Source organism: Rhamphochromis sp. 'chilingali' (assembly GCF_963969265.1).
Source record: "Rhamphochromis sp. 'chilingali' genome assembly, chromosome: 2".
NCBI classification, from domain to species: domain Eukaryota; kingdom Metazoa; phylum Chordata; class Actinopteri; order Cichliformes; family Cichlidae; genus Rhamphochromis; species Rhamphochromis sp. 'chilingali'.
Window position 1 is genome coordinate 11410518 of NC_137930.1, and position 18838 is coordinate 11429355.

Here is an 18838-nt window from a genome sequence, read left to right on the forward strand (position 1 = left end):
CCCTCTTATACTTGCCTACCAGATGTTTTCCATACAGGACAAGCCCTGTCTTAACTATTTGATACTCAAAAATTAAAGAAAACCTTTATTCTTCTTTTATAAACTATGCTCTTAGAATCAGAAAGTATGTACACAGTTTCTGCATTTAGATTTTGTTCCTTTCATTTTTGTACTGGAATCAATTTTCCAAGTATTCTGCTCAGTTTCTTTACCTAAATTATTCATTACAGAAGTGTAATCTGAAAGTGGGTGTTGTTGGGCAATTTGTATTCTTTTCTCATGACACAGCATTTGTTGCCAAGTGATCTACAAACTTGTCCCCCTGTAAACTGCATGTGGTGATGCATAAAAAAGCCATCTCACTACCTGCTTAGTAATATCTGTGTGATAAAGCTCTAAAATTGTATCCGTTTGGGACTTGGATTTTATTTCTCTTAAAATAGTTAAAGCTATTGTCGACCACTAAAATAATAATTCCTGTGTGTTTGCTGTGAATACCCTTACTGTGATCTGATCTTCCATGTACTTTTTCAGGATTCATTAAATGTTGCTCACCCACTTTTTGGATCCTTTGGTGGATATGTGTAAATCAGTGAGTGTGCATTGTCTGGAGCTCTTTAGAGATAACCCTTTGGAAGCTATTGTTAAAAGACAGAGAAGTGTGTGACATAATACTCTTCAAATTATTCAATAAATAATCAAATATATACTATAAAGCATAATGCTGTGACATTATAAAGCTCAGCAATTAGCAATGCATGAAAATAAGATTTTATTGTGTTTTCACAGACCAGTAGGTCACCAAAAGTGATTTTTAATAAATTCCTTAATAATTCTTTAGACAACGGATCATGTTCTGCTATATATAGATTTTTTTTTTTAGTAAGAAAAAGAAATAGTTACCATCTTCCAGTATTTTTCAGCAGTAGTCACTAAATAAATTTGCGAACACTAATCATTTAACAAGGTTTTTTTTATTCATCCTATTCTACTGAATACATTTTATTCTAGCTGAAAAATGCTGCTGAATTTCATTCAGTGTCCATAATCTGAACAGATTCATTGACCACATCCAGGGACAGGGGTGTCACAGTTTTGGTCAGGACAGCGGTGGTCCCAGTCTTATACCTGTACTGCCCTTCTCTGAAAAGAAAAGACAGAGAGAGAGAGAAAATGTAATGCATTAGATTTATCTAATTGGATTTGGATTAGATATTTCCTAAAGAAGAAAAACTGTCAGGTCAGTTTCAGATTTATCCACACATTCATGCCTATATTAAGCAGAATTTAGTGATCATATTAGTCTTTTTGTCCTTTATGAAAATGCCCATGTGAGTGCTCTGATTATGTGACCAGCAGATTAACAAACGAAAAAACACAAATTAACAGTGTAATAGAATAATGGCTCACCTTTTTCCCTTCGTTGTGGGCTTGTCATAGCCACGCAAATATTCCACTCCAGCTTCAGTGATGACACACAAGTCGACGTTACTGCCTGAACCCAGGTCACAGAAAATCCCTGCAGCGATGGCATCTCGTACTAGCTGCTTCGCCTCTTCCAACTGAAGACATGTTATTAAATTTCATTCAATTTATATGTCTTTCCGATTCTGTGGACATTATTACTTCAATTTGTTTATTCTTAAAGATTTGACTCTTTATTTAATTACCTACAGTATGTCATAAGAGGGAACATGACAATGCCTTACCTCCATATTTGGTTTGAACCTGTCCTCAAATACAGAGACAGCAGCTGCTGCTCCAGATCCTAAAATCAGAGCCAAACATTGTTATTATTACTATTACTGTCACTGTCTGTTGCTAGGCAAAAGTATTTTCATTCAACTGTATGTTAATAATGATAATTTATGACTGAAAGTTGGAATGCTGTATGAAGTATTAAAAAAACAGGATGCAACGAGCTGAAAAAATGATTTGTATAAACTAAGAACATGTATAATTTTAAGAAATATATTATAATTTTTAATGGAGCAACACATCACAAAATGATAGATTCAGAATGCAGTTTAGCATCGTCTTGCTGAAATATGCAAGACCTTTAAAAAACATCATCTGGATGGCGCTTTCCAGATGTGCAAACTACCAATCCCATCAGAGATGCAGCCTTTATAAACGAGATAGATAGAATAATGTTTTTCAAACATGTAAATATATGTAAAATAACAAGAGATAAGAAAAACTTAAAAACATCAAGTTTTCATGAATATCTCTATGTCTACACAATGTTTATGCTCATAAAGGAGTAGGGTGAAGTTTACACTTTTTCTGTTCCTTCCGCCTTATTTCAAATTCCATTATTTACAAATCAATATTCACAATTCGACATTATATGATCCACACATGTTTGACTGTATACAAGTCTAGACTCATATACAACACATAAACATACACACACACAAAAATTTCAGCTTGTAAACCAAAACACTCTTGCCTCAGTCTATGAATTTGAGGACAAGGCTTCAACAGAACACAATGAGAGGAAATTTCCTATATTCACGCAATTTATCATTTATTAAACAATCACATGAATTTTTGTATTGATGTCTTTTTCTTAACTTCATTTGTACAGGAGTTCCACACACTAACTGTTGTGACTGTAATGCTGTGACATTTTACATTAGTCCTAACTGCTTGCTGAACATAAGGATTCTTCCCAGGTTATGAGTATTTGGTCTTATCTGGAAAAAGTTCTGAATGTTGTGTGGCAAAGTTTACTTGCTGCTTTGTACATTGTACGGTTCTGAGGTCACCCAAATCCTTAAATCTGAGAATATTCAGTTTAATAAAAAGTGGATTTGATGGTTCTCTTGAGGTGGTTTTATTTATTATCCTTATTGCTCTTTTTTGCAGAATTGGATGGGTGTGTGCTTTATGCGTGTTTCCCCACACGTCCACACAATATGTCATGTACGGGAGTATCATAGAACAATAAAGAGTATATAATGCATTTGATTTATACGATCCTTAACCTTGTAGAGAATTGCCAGAGAATTGCCATGTTATTTATTGTCAGTTTACTATTGGTAGAATATGTGTGATTCCCAAATATTATGAATTTTGTTCTACTCAGGTTCAATATTAATTTATTATAGTCAAACCAGGTCTTCAGATTATTTAGTTCATTTTCTAGTTCATTCAGAAGTTGTTCCAAGTTACTTCCACGGCACAGTAATTTTGTATCGTCTGCAAATAATATTATTTTCAAAGACTTTGAAATTGCACACATCTCATTAATGTACAATATGAAAAGCAGTGGCCCCAAAACTGACAGCATATTCTTTGATTTCAATAGCAGTTGTTACTGTATCTATAAACTTCATTAACGTATGTGTTGTGGTGCTTTTGCATCTAATCTGCTATTCATTGTTTTTTGTGATAAACTCATACAATCTATTTTAAAAAATATTTTTCCAGTATCTTAGAGAACTGTGGTATTAAAGAGATGGGCTGATGGTTTGCGAGAATATGTTTATCTCCAGCTTTATATATTGGAACTAACTTTGCAATTTTCATCTCAGGGAATACACCATTCTGTTATGACAGATTACAAATGTAGGTAAATGGTTTCACAATACATCCAATAATACCTTTATTTCAATTCATAACAATGCCATCACAGTCAGTTAGTTAATTTTTTGGAGTTAAAGGATGTAGCTACATAAATAATTTCCTCTTCATCTACTCCCCTTATAAACATTGAGTTTGCTACATTAATAGTTTTAGTTTTAGGAGCATGTCCAGCTTTTACAATTCCTTAAGCCAAGACAGGATCAAAATCAAGAAAAAAGTCATTAAAACCATTTGCAATTTCTTTTATGTCACTGATCATTGTATTTTGTATTTGCAAGTTATTTTGATATTCTAATCCCTTAGTTCCTTTATTTACAATGTTATTTAGTATTGTCCACATGTTTTTCATGTTATTCTTATTTTCATCTAAAACTTTACTGTAGTCATTTCTTTTGCTGCTTCTTATAATTTTTATCAATTTATTCTTATACCTCTTATAAGTTTGTTCAGCTTCTATTGTTCTTTAAAAAAATAAAATAAAATTATACAACAGAGTTTTCAAATGCCACGTCAACATCTTGAACATAGATGTGTCAAGGTCTGCGGAGGCAGACTGTGCGGAAAGGTGTGTGGTGGACCCAGGTGCGAACACAAACGAGGATGCGGGAGTGGATTCCAACCAAAACGAGCCTTTTATTATGGCTGAAAAACTCATGGAAAAGAACAACAAAGTAACTGAGGGAAAACCTGAACATAGACTGGGAAACTATGACTCTAATGAGATTTAGACTGCAAAATACAAACTATGGCTGGGATACTATGACAAGGGGTAGGGGAGATAACACAGACGACGCGAGACAGACTGTATGAAACACAGAGACTAAATACACATGAGGGATGATCAGGGGAAGTGGCCACACATGGGAACACAGCTGACACACATGAACTTAACGACAGGACAGAAGGAGTGAAACTGAATACACTGACCGTGAATACAGACTTTCAAAGTAAAACAGGAAACATGGAGATTAGACAAGACACATGAACCGGGGAGACGTAGTACAGGGGAGATGACATAACCACACGAAGGGCAAGGGAGACTTAATACACGGGTAGTATGTACAAATGGCTGGACTGCCTTAGTGACCCTAAACAAAGAATAAACATCAAAATAGGCTAAAACACAAAACACTGGGTCGCACGACCCAGGACCATGACAAGATGTTACTCCAGTCTTGGCTGTTGAGGCGGCAAATTGCTTCTTGTGTTTTATGTCTAATTAATTTCTTATTAGGTTCACATCTGTTAATCCTGGCATAGTTCTGTAATGTTGCAAAAACTGGTAGATGGTAACATATGTCATTTATTATTAATCCACTTAAAACATTCCTGTCAACAGCATTAGTGAAAATATTATCGATAAGTGTAGAAGTTATCGGTTATTCAGGCTATTCTTGTTGGACGGGAGATTGAGGGATAAAGACATAATGCTAGACATTGTATGTGTGATGGCTGCACTTACAGCCACACAGTGGTAATGGCCACCATATTAGCGTAAAGGCTTATACATAACACTGCATTCACATTTGTCTTTAAATATAGGAATTAATTTACAGGACAATGAATAACTGGTTTTGGTTTAGAATTAATTAACATATCCACATAACACTGCATTCTAAAATAAGTGCGCACATTTTAGTTTTAGTTAAGTATGATTAATCTTTGATTTTTGAGTTACCTTAGTTGCAGCTGCTCCAGTCCCTTGATTGAGGAGCCAAGAGGTGGAAAAGGGGCGGAGCAAGCCTTGATGGAAAACTGCAAATTTGCTCATTCCATAACTCGGGACCATGGGGGGGAATTGGAGTTCGTTATGTTAGTTTCAGTTAGGTTTTTTGTGTGTTTTACCCCTTGTGTTTTTTGTGGACTGATCAGCCACTATTTAAGTTTCCCCTTTGTCTTGTTAAGTTAGGTCAGTTTGTTTGAGTTATCAGTATTGTTTGTTAACTTTGAGCAGAGTTCTGCAATTTTGACCTCTTTTATGGGCCCAAGACTTTGATTCTTTTTGAATGATTTCCTTCGCTGCTGGGCCATCACAGTATGAATGAAATTAGTGATGGTGCTGTTCGCAGTTCGATTCAACAAATCTATATTGAAATCAACACAAATAAATGTCATTTTCTTGCTGTTAACAGGATTATACTTGTTCATCTAAACTGTAATTCTAATGAATGTACTCAGCTTGAATCTGTATGACGCAAGCAGGGAGAGAGGAATAACAAATATTTGTGTAAAAATGTAGGGTGCAAATGTAAAAAAATAGATAATAAAGTACAAATATGTTTGTTACTTCCTACCTCTGGAAGACAGTCATTTCTGGAAGTCTTCCTGTGCATATGTAGTGTATAAACATGTAGTTTATACTGTGATGAGCTATTCAAGGTCTTCACAGTTTTATGAGGAACAAACACTGACCTGACTCATTTAAACATTAAAGAGGAACCTAAAGGGATGAATCTGTTTTATGTCTATACATATAAAAGACAGAAAACATACCAAAGAACCTATTTTAAATTGTATCATTAAGAACTTTGTTACTACCAGCCTGCAGTTTATACAGGATCACCCCAAGCAAGTCACCCCAAGGCTGTTTTTTATTGTGAGGTAAAGACCCTACAGTATTAGAAAGAAAGGAATTGGTGAGGAGTTTTAAAATATATATATATATATATATTTAACAGGAACAGGAACAAAAGCCCAGCAGAACCAGGCTCAAGGAGGTGCAGTTATGTGCTGAGGTCATTTGAGGTAAGGGGGAAAGGAAGAGAACAGAGAGAGGAAGAACACAAAAGGCAAACTACAGGAGAAGCCAGAGTTTATTAATTGCTAATGATTAAATACAGTGGTGGTGTATAAATACACAAGAGAGTGAAAGGAGATGAGTGAAGAAGAAATGCTTAAGCCTATTGCAGCATTACTAAAGGAGGATTTAGGGTCACCTGATCGAGCTCTAATATTAGGTTTTGTCGAAAATGAGAGTTTTGAACCTAATCTTAAAAGTAAAGAGGGTTACTGTCTCACGAATCCAAAATGGGAGCTACTCCATTCATACTGGCAGCTCCTCAAATGAGCCCTCCCAGCAAGTAAAATTATTAAATTTGGAATGAAGAGAATGAATTGGTGCTTCAGGACTGCTTTGATGCTACAAACTGGAGTGTGTTTAAGACTGCTGCCCTGAGAGAGCACAGTTCTGTGAATTTAGAGGAATAGCCAGTATGCATCAGTGGTTACCACTGATGCATACTGGCTTCCCTGGTTACCATCAGAGAAGCCAAGAGCCAGTACAGACTGAAGCTGGAAGGATATTACAACAACTCAGATTCCAGATTCATGTGGCAGGGCCTGCAATACATCATTGATTTCCAGCAGAGGAAAAGCAGGGTCACAGTCAGCTGCAACACATTACCAGACGAGCCGAATGAGCTCTACGCTGGCTTCGACACCTTCAACACCAACCAACACGGAGGCATTCTATCAGCAGAGGCGGCACAGAGCTCTTTGAGGGTCTGCTCTTCAGAGCTGGCTGATGTTTTTACAGACATTTTCAATTTGTCCGTCACCCAGTCAGCTGTGCCTACATGCTTCAAGTCCGCCACCATAGTACCCTTTCCCCAAGAGAAACAACATAACCTGCTTGAATGACTATTGCCCCATCGCACTCACTTCAGTTGTGCTTTGAGAGGATAGTCATGACCCATATCAAAGAAGCCATCCCAGACACATTACACCCTCTGCAATTTGCATATCAGAAGAATCGTTCTACTGAAGACACTGTTAATGCAGTCATCCACACAGCCCTCTCACACCTCAAAAATAAGGACACCTATGTTTGAATGCTGTTTATAGACCTTAGTTTAGCATTGAACACTGTCATCCCAAACAGACTGGTGTGAAAGCTCTCTACTTTTCGACTGACACCCCCCCTCTGAAGCTGGGTCCTGGACTTCCTCACAGGCAGACATCAGACACAAACCAAGTACTCCCCAAGGCTGTGTTCTCAGTGTTCTCTGTGTTCTCAGTTCACTCCTGTACACCCTCTTCACCTACGACTGTGTCCTCTCCCAGCAACACCTAAGTTCGCTGACAGCACAACCTTCATCAGGCTCACTGGTGAAGAGGAGACTGCTGGTATTCTCAGCTGGTATTCTGGTGCCTGGAAAATAGTCTCTCCTTAAATGCTGAGAAGGGTATGATGATTATTATTACAATTATTATTGTTGTCTGGGTCTACTTTGCTAGCGAGAGACAGAGAGTTGTTGAAAGGCTGCTCCAACAGAAATTATTGTTTCGGAGAAAAACACGAACACAGTGTACAGTCGAGTCTTAATGGCTTACTTACAACTGGGCTACACTGCCCATGAGGCTACATTCTTTAGAGCTATGCCTGTAACATTCTGCCTATTGCCTTCATATTAAATAATTTTTTGAACAATAATTTTTAAAAATATTTCTTCACGTCATTATGCGGGCCGCAAGTAGAGGTGACATGGGCCGCAATTTTGAGACCCAGGCATTAGAGCCTCTTAATGCGTGTTTTCTTTAGGGTTCCACCGGCGTGGAATTACCAAAAATAGAGAGGGCATAGCCTAACATATGAAACAGGAAAAGACCGCCGTGTAATCCCGTTATTTCAACAATGTAACTGTATTCTGAATACCACCTTTTTAAATGGTAACTGTAACGGAATACAGTTACTCATATTTTGTATTTTAAATTCAAACATGTATTCCGTTACTCCCCAACTCTGTTGACTGATTATTGACCCGAGGATGAGGAGAGGCCAGCACACCGCACTATACATCAACGGGACTCAGGTGGAGAGGGTGAAGACCTTCTAATTCCTCTACAGGTGCACAGTGGAGAGTATCCCGACAAACTCCATCATAGTATGGGAACAGCACCACTCAGGACAGGAAAGCTCTCCAGCGTGTCATTAAACGGCACAATTCATCTGTGGAGTACCCTTCCCACCACTACAGGACATTTACAACACTTGGGTCAGGAAAAGGGCACACAACATCATCAAGCACCGCACCACCCCACAGCACACATTGTTCTCACTCCTGCCATCTGGCAAATGCTACAGGAGTGTGAAAGCAAGGACAACCAGACTAACAAACAGTTTCAATCCAAAGGCTATCAGGCTACTGAATTACTGACTTATGACCTGTAATTTGCAATTTTGTACAGTTGTATACAACATAACACAACTTCAGACACTATCAACATTTTAATACCACATACTCTGTATATATTACCACTGTGACAGTGTTGCAACTACTTGCAATTTAAATTCTGACTACACCTACACATAAGCTACAAGTGCTACAAACTTGTACTTGTTTTACTTTATTTATTATTTTCAATGCTATATTCTATGCTCAGAGTTAAGTTTAGTCTTTATTTTTATTTTTATTTTATGTTTGTTTTTATTTAGTTGTGTGAAGGGAACCTGCAAAGTAAGAATTCCATTGCTCTGCTTAACCACTTGAATCTCTTGAATCTTTCACAGGAGTTGGGCCTAGAAGCTGAAGGCTCTGTTACCCATTCTATTTTTGAAAACTATAGAATATGGCAAAATGGTAAATTGTTATTGTACATGTACAACGAAATTGTGTACAGTGAGGAACTACACTAAGCCTACAGTATAAGTGTTGTGTTGGGATAGTAAGGTAGTATCAAGTCTCTAAGATATGAGTTTTGGAATATACTTCCAGAAGCTTGGAGAGCATGAAAGCTACTTAAAGACATTACAAGAAAGCTTGCCTAAGAGAGGTCAGATTGTGTTGTAAAATAAAGGTGGTCATCCCAAATATTAACTTTAAGCTTGTTAGACTTGTGCAGGGGCAGCATTGTTGCCGTACAACAAGAAGGTCCACGGCAACTCCAGCATCTGGGCCTTTCTGTCTGGAGTTTGCATGCAGTTTGAATCAATGCGAGTTCTCTCTGGGTAATATCTCCCACAGTGCAAACACATGCAGTTAGTGGGGTTAGGTTAATTGGTAATTCTAAATCGCCTGTAGGTGTGTATGGTATATGAGTGTGAATGGTTGTCTGTCTCTGCCTGTAAGCACTGCAAAAGACTAGCAACCTGTCCACGGTGTACCCAGCCTCTTGTACTATGGCGGCTGAGATAAATTCCAGCCCCGCAAGATAGATAGATGGATGGGTGGAATTGTCCAAACTCTACATTTCCCTTATATACTGTACTTGCATATGTGTTTGCACATTTCAAAATTACCGTTTCTATTTGCTACTTTCATAGCAAAATAAAAAGCAATAACAGGTGCCTCAAGACTTTTGCACAGTACTGTTTTTATCATAAAGTAGTAAAACATCTCAGTTTAGGCATTTGGTATGTTTATAATATGTTATATGGTCAATAAAATATTAATTTATGAGATTTGCAAACTGCTGGATTCTGTCTGTGAAGGTTCTCAGTCATCCAGGTCATCGTAGTCTAAAGAGCTTGGAAAGAAAAGCATCTGGACTTGTTTAAGTTGCTTGAAGACGTTGCACCTCTGTCTGCCATCTATAATCCAGTTTTGAGAACCCTTCCTAGATGCCTTAACGCCCACTCACATCCTGGGCCATCTAACCTCAGGAAATCACATGATAGGATGGGGCCAGGTTTCACAATGAGCTCACCCGAAACTCTGGCTGATTGTGACCCACACCTGTTTTCACACCTCGGCTCATATGATTAGGTAGAGGATCATCAGGGGGTCCTTTGTCCCTCTTTGGGGGGGAAACTCCCACTGGGTTTATATCTGGGACTCTCCACCATTTGACCCTTAGAACCGAAGAAGCTACTCAGATGAGAGGTGAAACGTCTTCAAGCAACTTAAACAAGTCCAGAGGCTTTTCTTTCCAAGCTCCGTAGACTGGTGGATTCTGTTTTTTTATTGATGTTTTAAACCAAGTTCCAACTTTTAAAATCATTTGATTTTTCTTCTAGAAAACTCTTAGACACCTGCCACAGCATTCTGCACATATAGTAGACAGTACCCTAAACATATACATACCCATGGTGAGAAAAGGCAGTTTGTCATAAGAGCCATGAGGGTAAACACTGTACAGGTGAGCTCCAGTCACATCAACTCCTCCAACAATCAGAGATGACCCCACGTGACCCTGGTACCTGACAAATCAAACAGATGGCATTACCACAACATCCAGCTTTTTTTGTTAGAGGAATACGGAGCACATCCTCCAAAATGTGCACATGTGAATAAGCAACAAAACAAAAACAATAGAGTACAGAGACAATGAGGGTACACGAATGCTTATCGCTCCAGCAAGCCCTAGTTCAGAAGCTAATGATAGAAAATTATCCAATTTAAATTTTAGTAAAATAATAGTGTGTAACCCTTGTTTATTTTCCCATAATAAGTTAGCTTTACCCAACCATAGCAGCTCTATGCCCGACAATTTGAATATTGCTTGTTTAGCATCCAACTATTAGTTACTTATGCTCTATTGCTCTCACCTGAACAGCATTTGTTTGAGCTGTCTGGTAACCATAGCAACAAGTGGGGGTCGCCCAGTGTTGAGCATGTGAAGTTCCACATTGGATGACATGATTTGTGTAGTTATCTCTGCATCTGCAGCAACACCAGCTCCACAGCAGCTACAAAACATACAAAAAAATTGTTAGACAAGTCAAACAATAACCCGTTTGACGAACATGGCATAAGTATCTCTGCTTAGCCTTTGACGCATAAAGAAAAAAAGCCACATTTTTGTACTTTTGTACATTTTTATGCATTTTTTAATTTCTTTTGTTTTGGAGATACATGGCAGAATGGTATACCATGTATTGCCTCAAGTCTTATTATCCCTCTCTGTTTTTATTCTTCTTTGTCTCTTTGTTTTTTGTGTTTTTAAGAGAGAAGGAGAGAGATCTGAAGAAAGTAAATAAGCCATATAGTTGCTGAATCTGTCCTCATTTTGAAAATTAAGTCTGTCCTCCGAAGTAGACCCTTGCCTCAGCAAGTATAAGTGTCAGTATAACAATGCATCCATAGTGTCTATAGCTGTCCATGTGTATGACACCCAGGAAGGTGCCAGTTTGCTCTGATGATGTGTGGTGCATCTCCTGCCCTGGAACTGGAGAAGCATCAGACAAGGGGCACCAGGAGACAAGGAGGAGGAGACATAAGAACTAAGGAGGCATTGGCCAAGTCAGGAACTGAAAAGTCATCAGCAATTTTGAAGAAAAAAATTAAATGTTAGCAATAGTATTTGCATTCTAGCTATTGGAATGTTTTTCTCTGAAGAGAGAATGATGGCAGAATCAGCACTAGACGAGCAGATAGGGGCCACAAGAGGTAGACTTTGGAATGTGACCATTTAGTTTGTAAGCTGATTCAGGCAGATGGCTGGCTGATGGGCCATACTGGTTTAAATCTTGACATCAGGAAAGAAATCAAGAAACTGAATAAAATGAAGCTGGCATGCTAGGAGCCTTGCCGCCATCGGGGGTCTTGTTTTCTAGTGAGAGCTATCTTCAAAGTGAGTGAGGAGTCAATTCGACTTGTCCTGTAAAATTAATGAGTAAACTTACTAGATTTTTGGAGCAATGTAGTGAATTTTCATGCAGTTTTTGTCAGCCACAACCATGTCATCTGTAGCTCTGGTATCTGCTCCCAAGATGACTCCATCCTAACACCACAAAAAGGAAATATAAAAGTTAACACACTTTAAATGATAATTCAGCTTCCTAGTGTATTACTAGTGTTGTCCAACCACTGATGATTAATCCAAACCTTGTATACAATTCCAGCAATGGTGGTGCCTGTCTTCCTGGCATTAGGAGCTTTGTAACCAGCCTGAGACAAATTAGACTCCAGCACGGCATTCCTGGTAATGACACGGCAGAGAAAAGGGAAGACAGAGAGCCTCATATTAGTGTGAAATCGCTAATCTTTTTTTTTTTTTTGTTCCGCCATTAATGTCGTAAAGCCGTTTTTGTAAACGCTGTTAAATCCAGTTTGTGTACCTGCGGCTGTTCTCAAAAGAGAAACCTCCCGGCTGAAGCGCAAAGGAATTCAGACTGTGCAGCATATTAGGTGCTGATTCTAAAGTAAAAGACTAAAAATCAAAGAAAACCCTTGTCGCGGTGCGTCAGTTTGTGTAGGTGCTTCTCAGAAGTTTTCGCTTTTACTTTCACTTCTCAGAACAAGTCCCGCCTTACCCGCTGTAAAAAAATATCCACATCCGTCTGACATTTGCTCTTTTCTCTTATCTGTTCTCGTTGTTTATTGTTATTCGTTCTAAACAATTATTCATTTCCATGAAAAATGTGTTCAAAGAATAGTAAAGATATATGAGTTTTGTTAATTTGTTAATACGAATAATCTCATAAACCACTAAAATTAACTTCTGAATTACATTGGTAATGTTTCTTTGCAGTGTATTAAACGTTACCTGCAAAGATGGAACCTGCTCCCGGAGGCTTAAACTGGCTTAAAGTGGCAGTTTAAGTGAGGCATCAGGATGAAACCTTTAGTCTGGGTTTAGTCTTTTTCTCCTCGCTTTTTTTTTTTTTTTTTTTTTAAATGTTAAGGCCTAGACATCTATTGTAGACTATCTTTTCACCATTAGTGGTCAAGAACTGAACTGGAATTCAAAAAATAAAATAGCGTTATGGCACCTTCAGTAGGTTATTAAATCTGTCAGTTTAACTGTCTAAGATATTTTTTAATGTACTGCAGGCTGGCGACAATAACAAACGGACATCAGTCTCCTTACACCCTAAACATATCCCTTTTTTTCTCCTCGTGTCATGGCGCAGATGTTTACGTTGGGCTTGTAACATAGTTAAAAAGGTTCAAGTAGCCTTTTTGTTTGTACTGATACATAAAGAAAGTTCTGCCAACAAAATAAAAATAAATAAATAAATAAATACAGCTAAATAGGACAATGTCACCATCTAGTGTCAAAAGTCATCCCGCACTGACTAGAAATGGCAAATGACTGTGGATAATCCTCAGCGTGATGAAGGATTAACGTTAGTGGTGTGATACGATGTTGGTATTCGCCCTAAACCAGGGCCAGGGTCATTACTGCCAATGCCAATACTGATATAGATACTTTTAAATTCAATTCAATTCACTTTTATTTATACTGGTTGATTGGTGCTGCGGCACTGATGCGGATGCTGTACCAGTATGTTGTGGTGAAGAAAAAGCGCTTATGTATGGAAAGATTTTCACGGACACAATACATACTCAACTCTACTGCTCCAGCCACAGATGCATTTTCCTTACAAATGTGGGGCCATTTAAGGAGACATAAACAGGCTTTAAACAGTGTGAGATTTACTGGGAACAAGCATTGTTACAACAAGGAAATCATCAACCAAACATAAGTGTCTAAAATTTTTGTACTAAGTTTATTTGGCCAATCTGCACAGCTTTATGTTGTGTCACATATATCATTTCAGAAAGGGCTCTGTAATACACTTGAAATGGGCCACACGTTGGAACAGAGAGTAGCAATGTGGCTCTGAAACAAGTATTAGTAGAGAAATACTTAAATATATCTTTTGATATATGTACAGCGGTGCCACTGAAGCAGATAAGGATGCTCAGCTCACAGCTGACTCACAGTTCAAGATGAAGGCAAACATAGAGAATCAAGGCTGAGATGGTTTGGACATGTACAGAGGATGTTGAAGGTTGAGCTGCAAGGTGCGAGTAGAAAAAGAAGACAGAAGAAGAGGAGGTTAGGGTGAGTGTGAGACCTAACAGGACCTAAAATTAATTAGTAAAAAAAAAATCTTGATCAGTCGGTTTATTTGTTTATTTATTTTTGCATGAAGAAATTAATGATAGTTTGCTACCTACTACAGACACATGGCTGTCTGTGATGACACCTCAAAGGAGATGTTTCTTTTTTGTCTGTTGTTTTTTTCCAGCCTTGTGTCTGTTGTGTTTGTTGGTGTCAATTTTGTCTGTCATATCATTGTTTTTCTGCTCAGTTTCTGTATGTTATTCTTTACAGAAGAAAATTGATGGTTTCTTACTCCACCTCTACCTTTGAAATGAAGTGATGGTTAAAGCTCTTCCTATTGTCTTTGTAAATTGGCAGCAGATTTGGCAGCTAATGCTTCCCAAATGATTAGGGAAGACTAGCTTCACTACCTAAAGAATTACAATTCTCTGAGAATGTATATGCCCCCTTCCTGATTTCTGACATTTTTGCCTTGTTTTGAGATCTTTTAGCCTAATGTTGTTCATGAGACTAAAATCATCTCACTGTGGTAATGTAAATATAATATGGCCAATATTATATATATTGTCAGATTATCATGATATAACAGCAGTGAGCTTGAACTCTGGGTCAAAGATTCAAGTTGCAGTTATTTATATTTCCTATTACCGTAAATCTTCACTCAAAGACAAGTATCTGTGACAGTATAGATGTATTATATATAAGAGACAAATATTGTTTGTTTAATATGTTGGCATTACTAAATTTGGCTCAATGCTTACATACATGTGTAAAAAGAAAATGTACGAGCTGTGAAAACTGTTTCTGACAAAATGAAGAGTAGACTGATATATTAAATATTCCTTTATTGTGTGAGAAAATCAGACCATGTCATAACTGCTTTAAGTCATACAGAATAGATATCAGAGCCTTAAACAGGATGACTTCTGCTAAATCGCTGCAGGGCACTGAAGCTGGTTTTATGCATAAAACCGGAATAGTGTACGGGGAAGGCCAAGTTTGCGGCCTACAGGAAGCGGTGTCTGAAAAGGGCTGGGAAAATCATCAAAGACCCCAGTCACCCACCACATGGACTCTTCACCCTCCTGCCCTCTGGGAGGCGCTACAGGAGCCTCCGGACTAAGACCACCAGGTACCGGAACAGCTTCTTCCCCACAGCTGTCAGACTCCTGAACTCTGCCTCCTGACATCTGACCCACGTTAACACATGGACTGAACATACACACACCCACAATGGACAACCGTACCCTCAAACACACAATAATAACATGGACTGAACCACCACTCACAACCACTAGCACTTTATATAGCCTCTGTAGGAATTATATCTCACTTATCTTAACTGCACTACTGTATAGCTCTGTGTAAATAATCATTCTGTACATTCGATAATTTTTAACCCTACAACTGTTTACAACTTGCATAGTTCCCATTTCTGTATAGCTGTATATCTCAGATTTCTGTAAAGTTATTTATTTCATATTCTGTATAGTTTTTCATATTTATATCCTGTTCATATCCTGTACATAGCTTGTACTCACTACAGCCTGTACATACTTATAGTTATAGAATATTCACAACATACTTCATACCGTGTACATTATAACATACCATAATAGACCCATTTCTGTAATATACTCACATATCTATATTATTGCTAATATATATTGTAATATATCTATATCACTAAAGCACTTCTGGATGGATGCAAACTGCATTTCGTTGCCCTGTACCTGTGCATGTGCAATGACAATAAAGTTGAATTCTATTCTATTCTATTCTATTCTAAATGGGTCAAACTGGGCAGAAAGGACACAAACACATAACATCCTCATAGAATATGATGTAACATATAGATCAACTTACCTCAGAATATATAAAGCATATAAACAATTACAGCAATATGATGCAACAAACACAGCAGTGCTACTAATCCAAAATACTCAAAGCTTCATAGAACTGAAACAAACATTTGTTATTCTGCTGCTGATACATACTTTAGGTTTCTGAATATTAAACTTGTTTCTGCCTTTCATAGTGTGTAACTTGAAGGCCCTGAGTACTTTCTCCCACACTGAAAACACTGGAATGATAACATAATTTGAACATTACCTAATAAGACTGATTCAGGGCAGACAATTAGTTATGTTAAACTTTTCTAGTAGTCCTTCACAAACAGGGAACAGTCTGTCTATTCTCTCCATCTGTCAGCTGCTGCTGGCTCTTCCTCCTCCTCTTCCTCACACACTGCTGAGTTTGTCCTGGTGGATCATCAGGGGTGCGAAGCCTCACAGATGATGCGCAGCAGTGGGTCCCTCAGTCTGTCCTCACTCTGGACACTTGCAGTTGTCACACATGGAAATCAAATGTGTGATAAGCTGCAGGATTCAAACACAAGTGTAACTTATAAACACATGTTCATACTTTTATTCCACAATCAGAGAAAAAGAAACAGAGAGAGAGTGCAGGACAGACAGACAGGTGACAGTCTCGGGTGTACACACTGCTACAAAACAGCACAAGAGAAGGAGGATTTAGTGTTTGTGTTATTAGGAGTGCTAAACAAGAAGAGTTCCCAGATGGTACAGTGGACACATGTGTGACTCCTGTGATTAAAGCATCTTTCTTTCAGCTTAACGAGTGAACCGTCAGCTCGTTCAAACACACGTTAAAATCCGTTTGGCTCAACACCACCGAACAGAGGCAGCAATATAACATAGCTAACATTAACAGTGCAGTGAATCCTGCTTGTGCAGTGATATTCAGGACTGCAAACCGAGCAGCATTACTCGGCTTGTTGTGTTTGTGAATATATGACTGACTTTAATTATCCATAAAATCATCACATTCTCTGTAAGATTAAGGTCGACTATTGGTCGTCGCGTGGCGGTGACATAATCGCACTTAAAATGCGTACTTCAAGCGTGCAGACCCTGAATTGGGACACAGCCAGTGTTTCTTAGTTCTTTCATGTCCCTGCACTAAGTCTTGCTTATAGTCGTCTCAGTGGTCATTGTCGTAGTTTTCGCTGTTCTTAGTTTCTCCAGTTTAGGTTTTAGTTTAGGTAGCCACAGTCCCTGCTGTTTTGTTATGCCTTTGTATCAGCCCACAATACAGGCTCGCCTTTTTTTTAAAGTTCAGTTCTGCCTCCTCGCCTGTGTCTGCTCCTGGGTCCTCCATTCTCTCTCCACTCGGTCTGCGGGGCAGACCGTGACAATGGGGTGGAGGACATCTAGAGGGCTGTGATAGAAAAGGATGTTAGCGGCAGATAGAGGCTGATGTGGCGACCTTTATAGGGAGCAGCTGAAAGAAGAATTAGAAAAAATGCACTCTGGGATTAACACACAAGTCACCACCTGATACACATTGAGACATCCTTTAGAATGGGCAGAGCAAGAACTCTTGCTCTTCATTTGATTCGTACTTTGAAATATAACTACTTTTTTTCAACATTTCTCTGTTGCCCATACCCACTCAAACTGCAGGACCACCTTTTACCTGAAAATGTCCCTGTTGGGGCATTATAATTAAAACCACAGAAAAAATGCGTTTTATAACCACTAGTGAGATTTGGAAAATATTTAAGTTGTTTTTTTAAAACTTCTGTTGAGCACTAAAAATTGTGAGGATACTCATTTCTAATCTTTTCCCTCTCAGTCTCTTCAAGTAACACCACAAAAGACCCAGCCAATGCCCAGACAATACACGATCAAGCTGCTTTTATGGTCGAGCTCCCTGGAGTGATGTGGACAGCAAATGGGTTACCTGCTTAACCATAAATTCCGCTTCTGTCAGAAGTGTACGGGGACGGCCAAGTTTGCGGGATCATAAAACCAGCTTCAGTGCCCTGCAGCGATTTTGTAGAAAGGCAAGTAGAGACTTGTATCCTTTTTTATATCCTGAAAGCTTCGTCTATAGTTATCGTCTTCTAAATATTCATTTATTAAAACTATCGATAAAATCTATGAAAACTTCTTACTACATATAAAACTGTATCATTTGCATATATAATATTAAAAGTAAATGTAAATGATTCTGCAGCAAGCAGAAGGAGGCTCTTAACATATGATTATAAGCTTCTGCTTTTATTTACATTAGTGTACTTCCTTTTAGAAACTGTCCGTAGGCATGTTAATGTGCTGTTCCCACACTTCTCATCAATGCCTTGCACAGTATGTAAAGCCTGTTGTTTGACAAGGGTCTAACAAAGAGTGACTAATTCCAATTTCCAACGGATCAGGAATATCATGCTGCTTTGTCATGTAGCTAAAGTCAGTGCCAAGGGATTCCTGATGTTGTGTATTCTTGTTCTGAAGGCGAAAGGCGGAGACATACGGGAAATAAGAGCGCAAGTCCCACCAAACACACACAGCAAAAGTCTCCGATTCGTCAAAGTTGTTTAATTGACAGTTTGTCTGTAAAATCAGCAAACAGCATTTAGTCACGAGTGCACTTCACCAGATATCAAAACGCTTAGTCAATATGGCAGACACACAGCAGAAATGGTTTAGGG

At 38.3% G+C, this 18838-nt stretch overlaps 1 protein-coding gene across 1 annotated transcript; it reads right to left on the bottom strand.

Moving 5' to 3' along the window:
• Positions 1-952: 952 nt before the first annotated feature.
• psmb10 (proteasome 20S subunit beta 10) lies at positions 953-12771 on the bottom strand. The gene is made up of 8 exons (XM_080874944.1): positions 12590-12771; positions 12357-12450; positions 12155-12252; positions 11078-11218; positions 10614-10729; positions 1710-1768; positions 1411-1562; positions 953-1143 (listed from the first exon to the last, which is right to left on the bottom strand). The coding sequence occupies exons 1-8, from the start codon at positions 12652-12654 to the stop codon at positions 1032-1034; spliced, it is 837 nt and encodes a 278-aa protein (XP_080731070.1). The 5' UTR covers positions 12655-12771; the 3' UTR covers positions 953-1031.
• Between the last annotated feature and the right edge of the window lie 6067 nt (positions 12772-18838).

Bases quoted from the DNA above. Each gene is read 5' to 3' on its own strand.
- psmb10 (XM_080874944.1), bottom strand. From the start codon at position 12,654: ATGCTGCACAGTCTGAATTCCTTTGCGCTTCAGCCGGGAGGTTTCTCT. The intron at 10,730-11,077 runs GTGAGAGCAATA...TTGATTTGTCAG, and splicing joins CTCAAACAAATGCTGTTCAG to GTACCAGGGTCACGTGGGGT. The intron at 1,563-1,709 runs GTAAGGCATTGT...ACATGTCTTCAG, and splicing joins GGTTCAAACCAAATATGGAG to TTGGAAGAGGCGAAGCAGCT.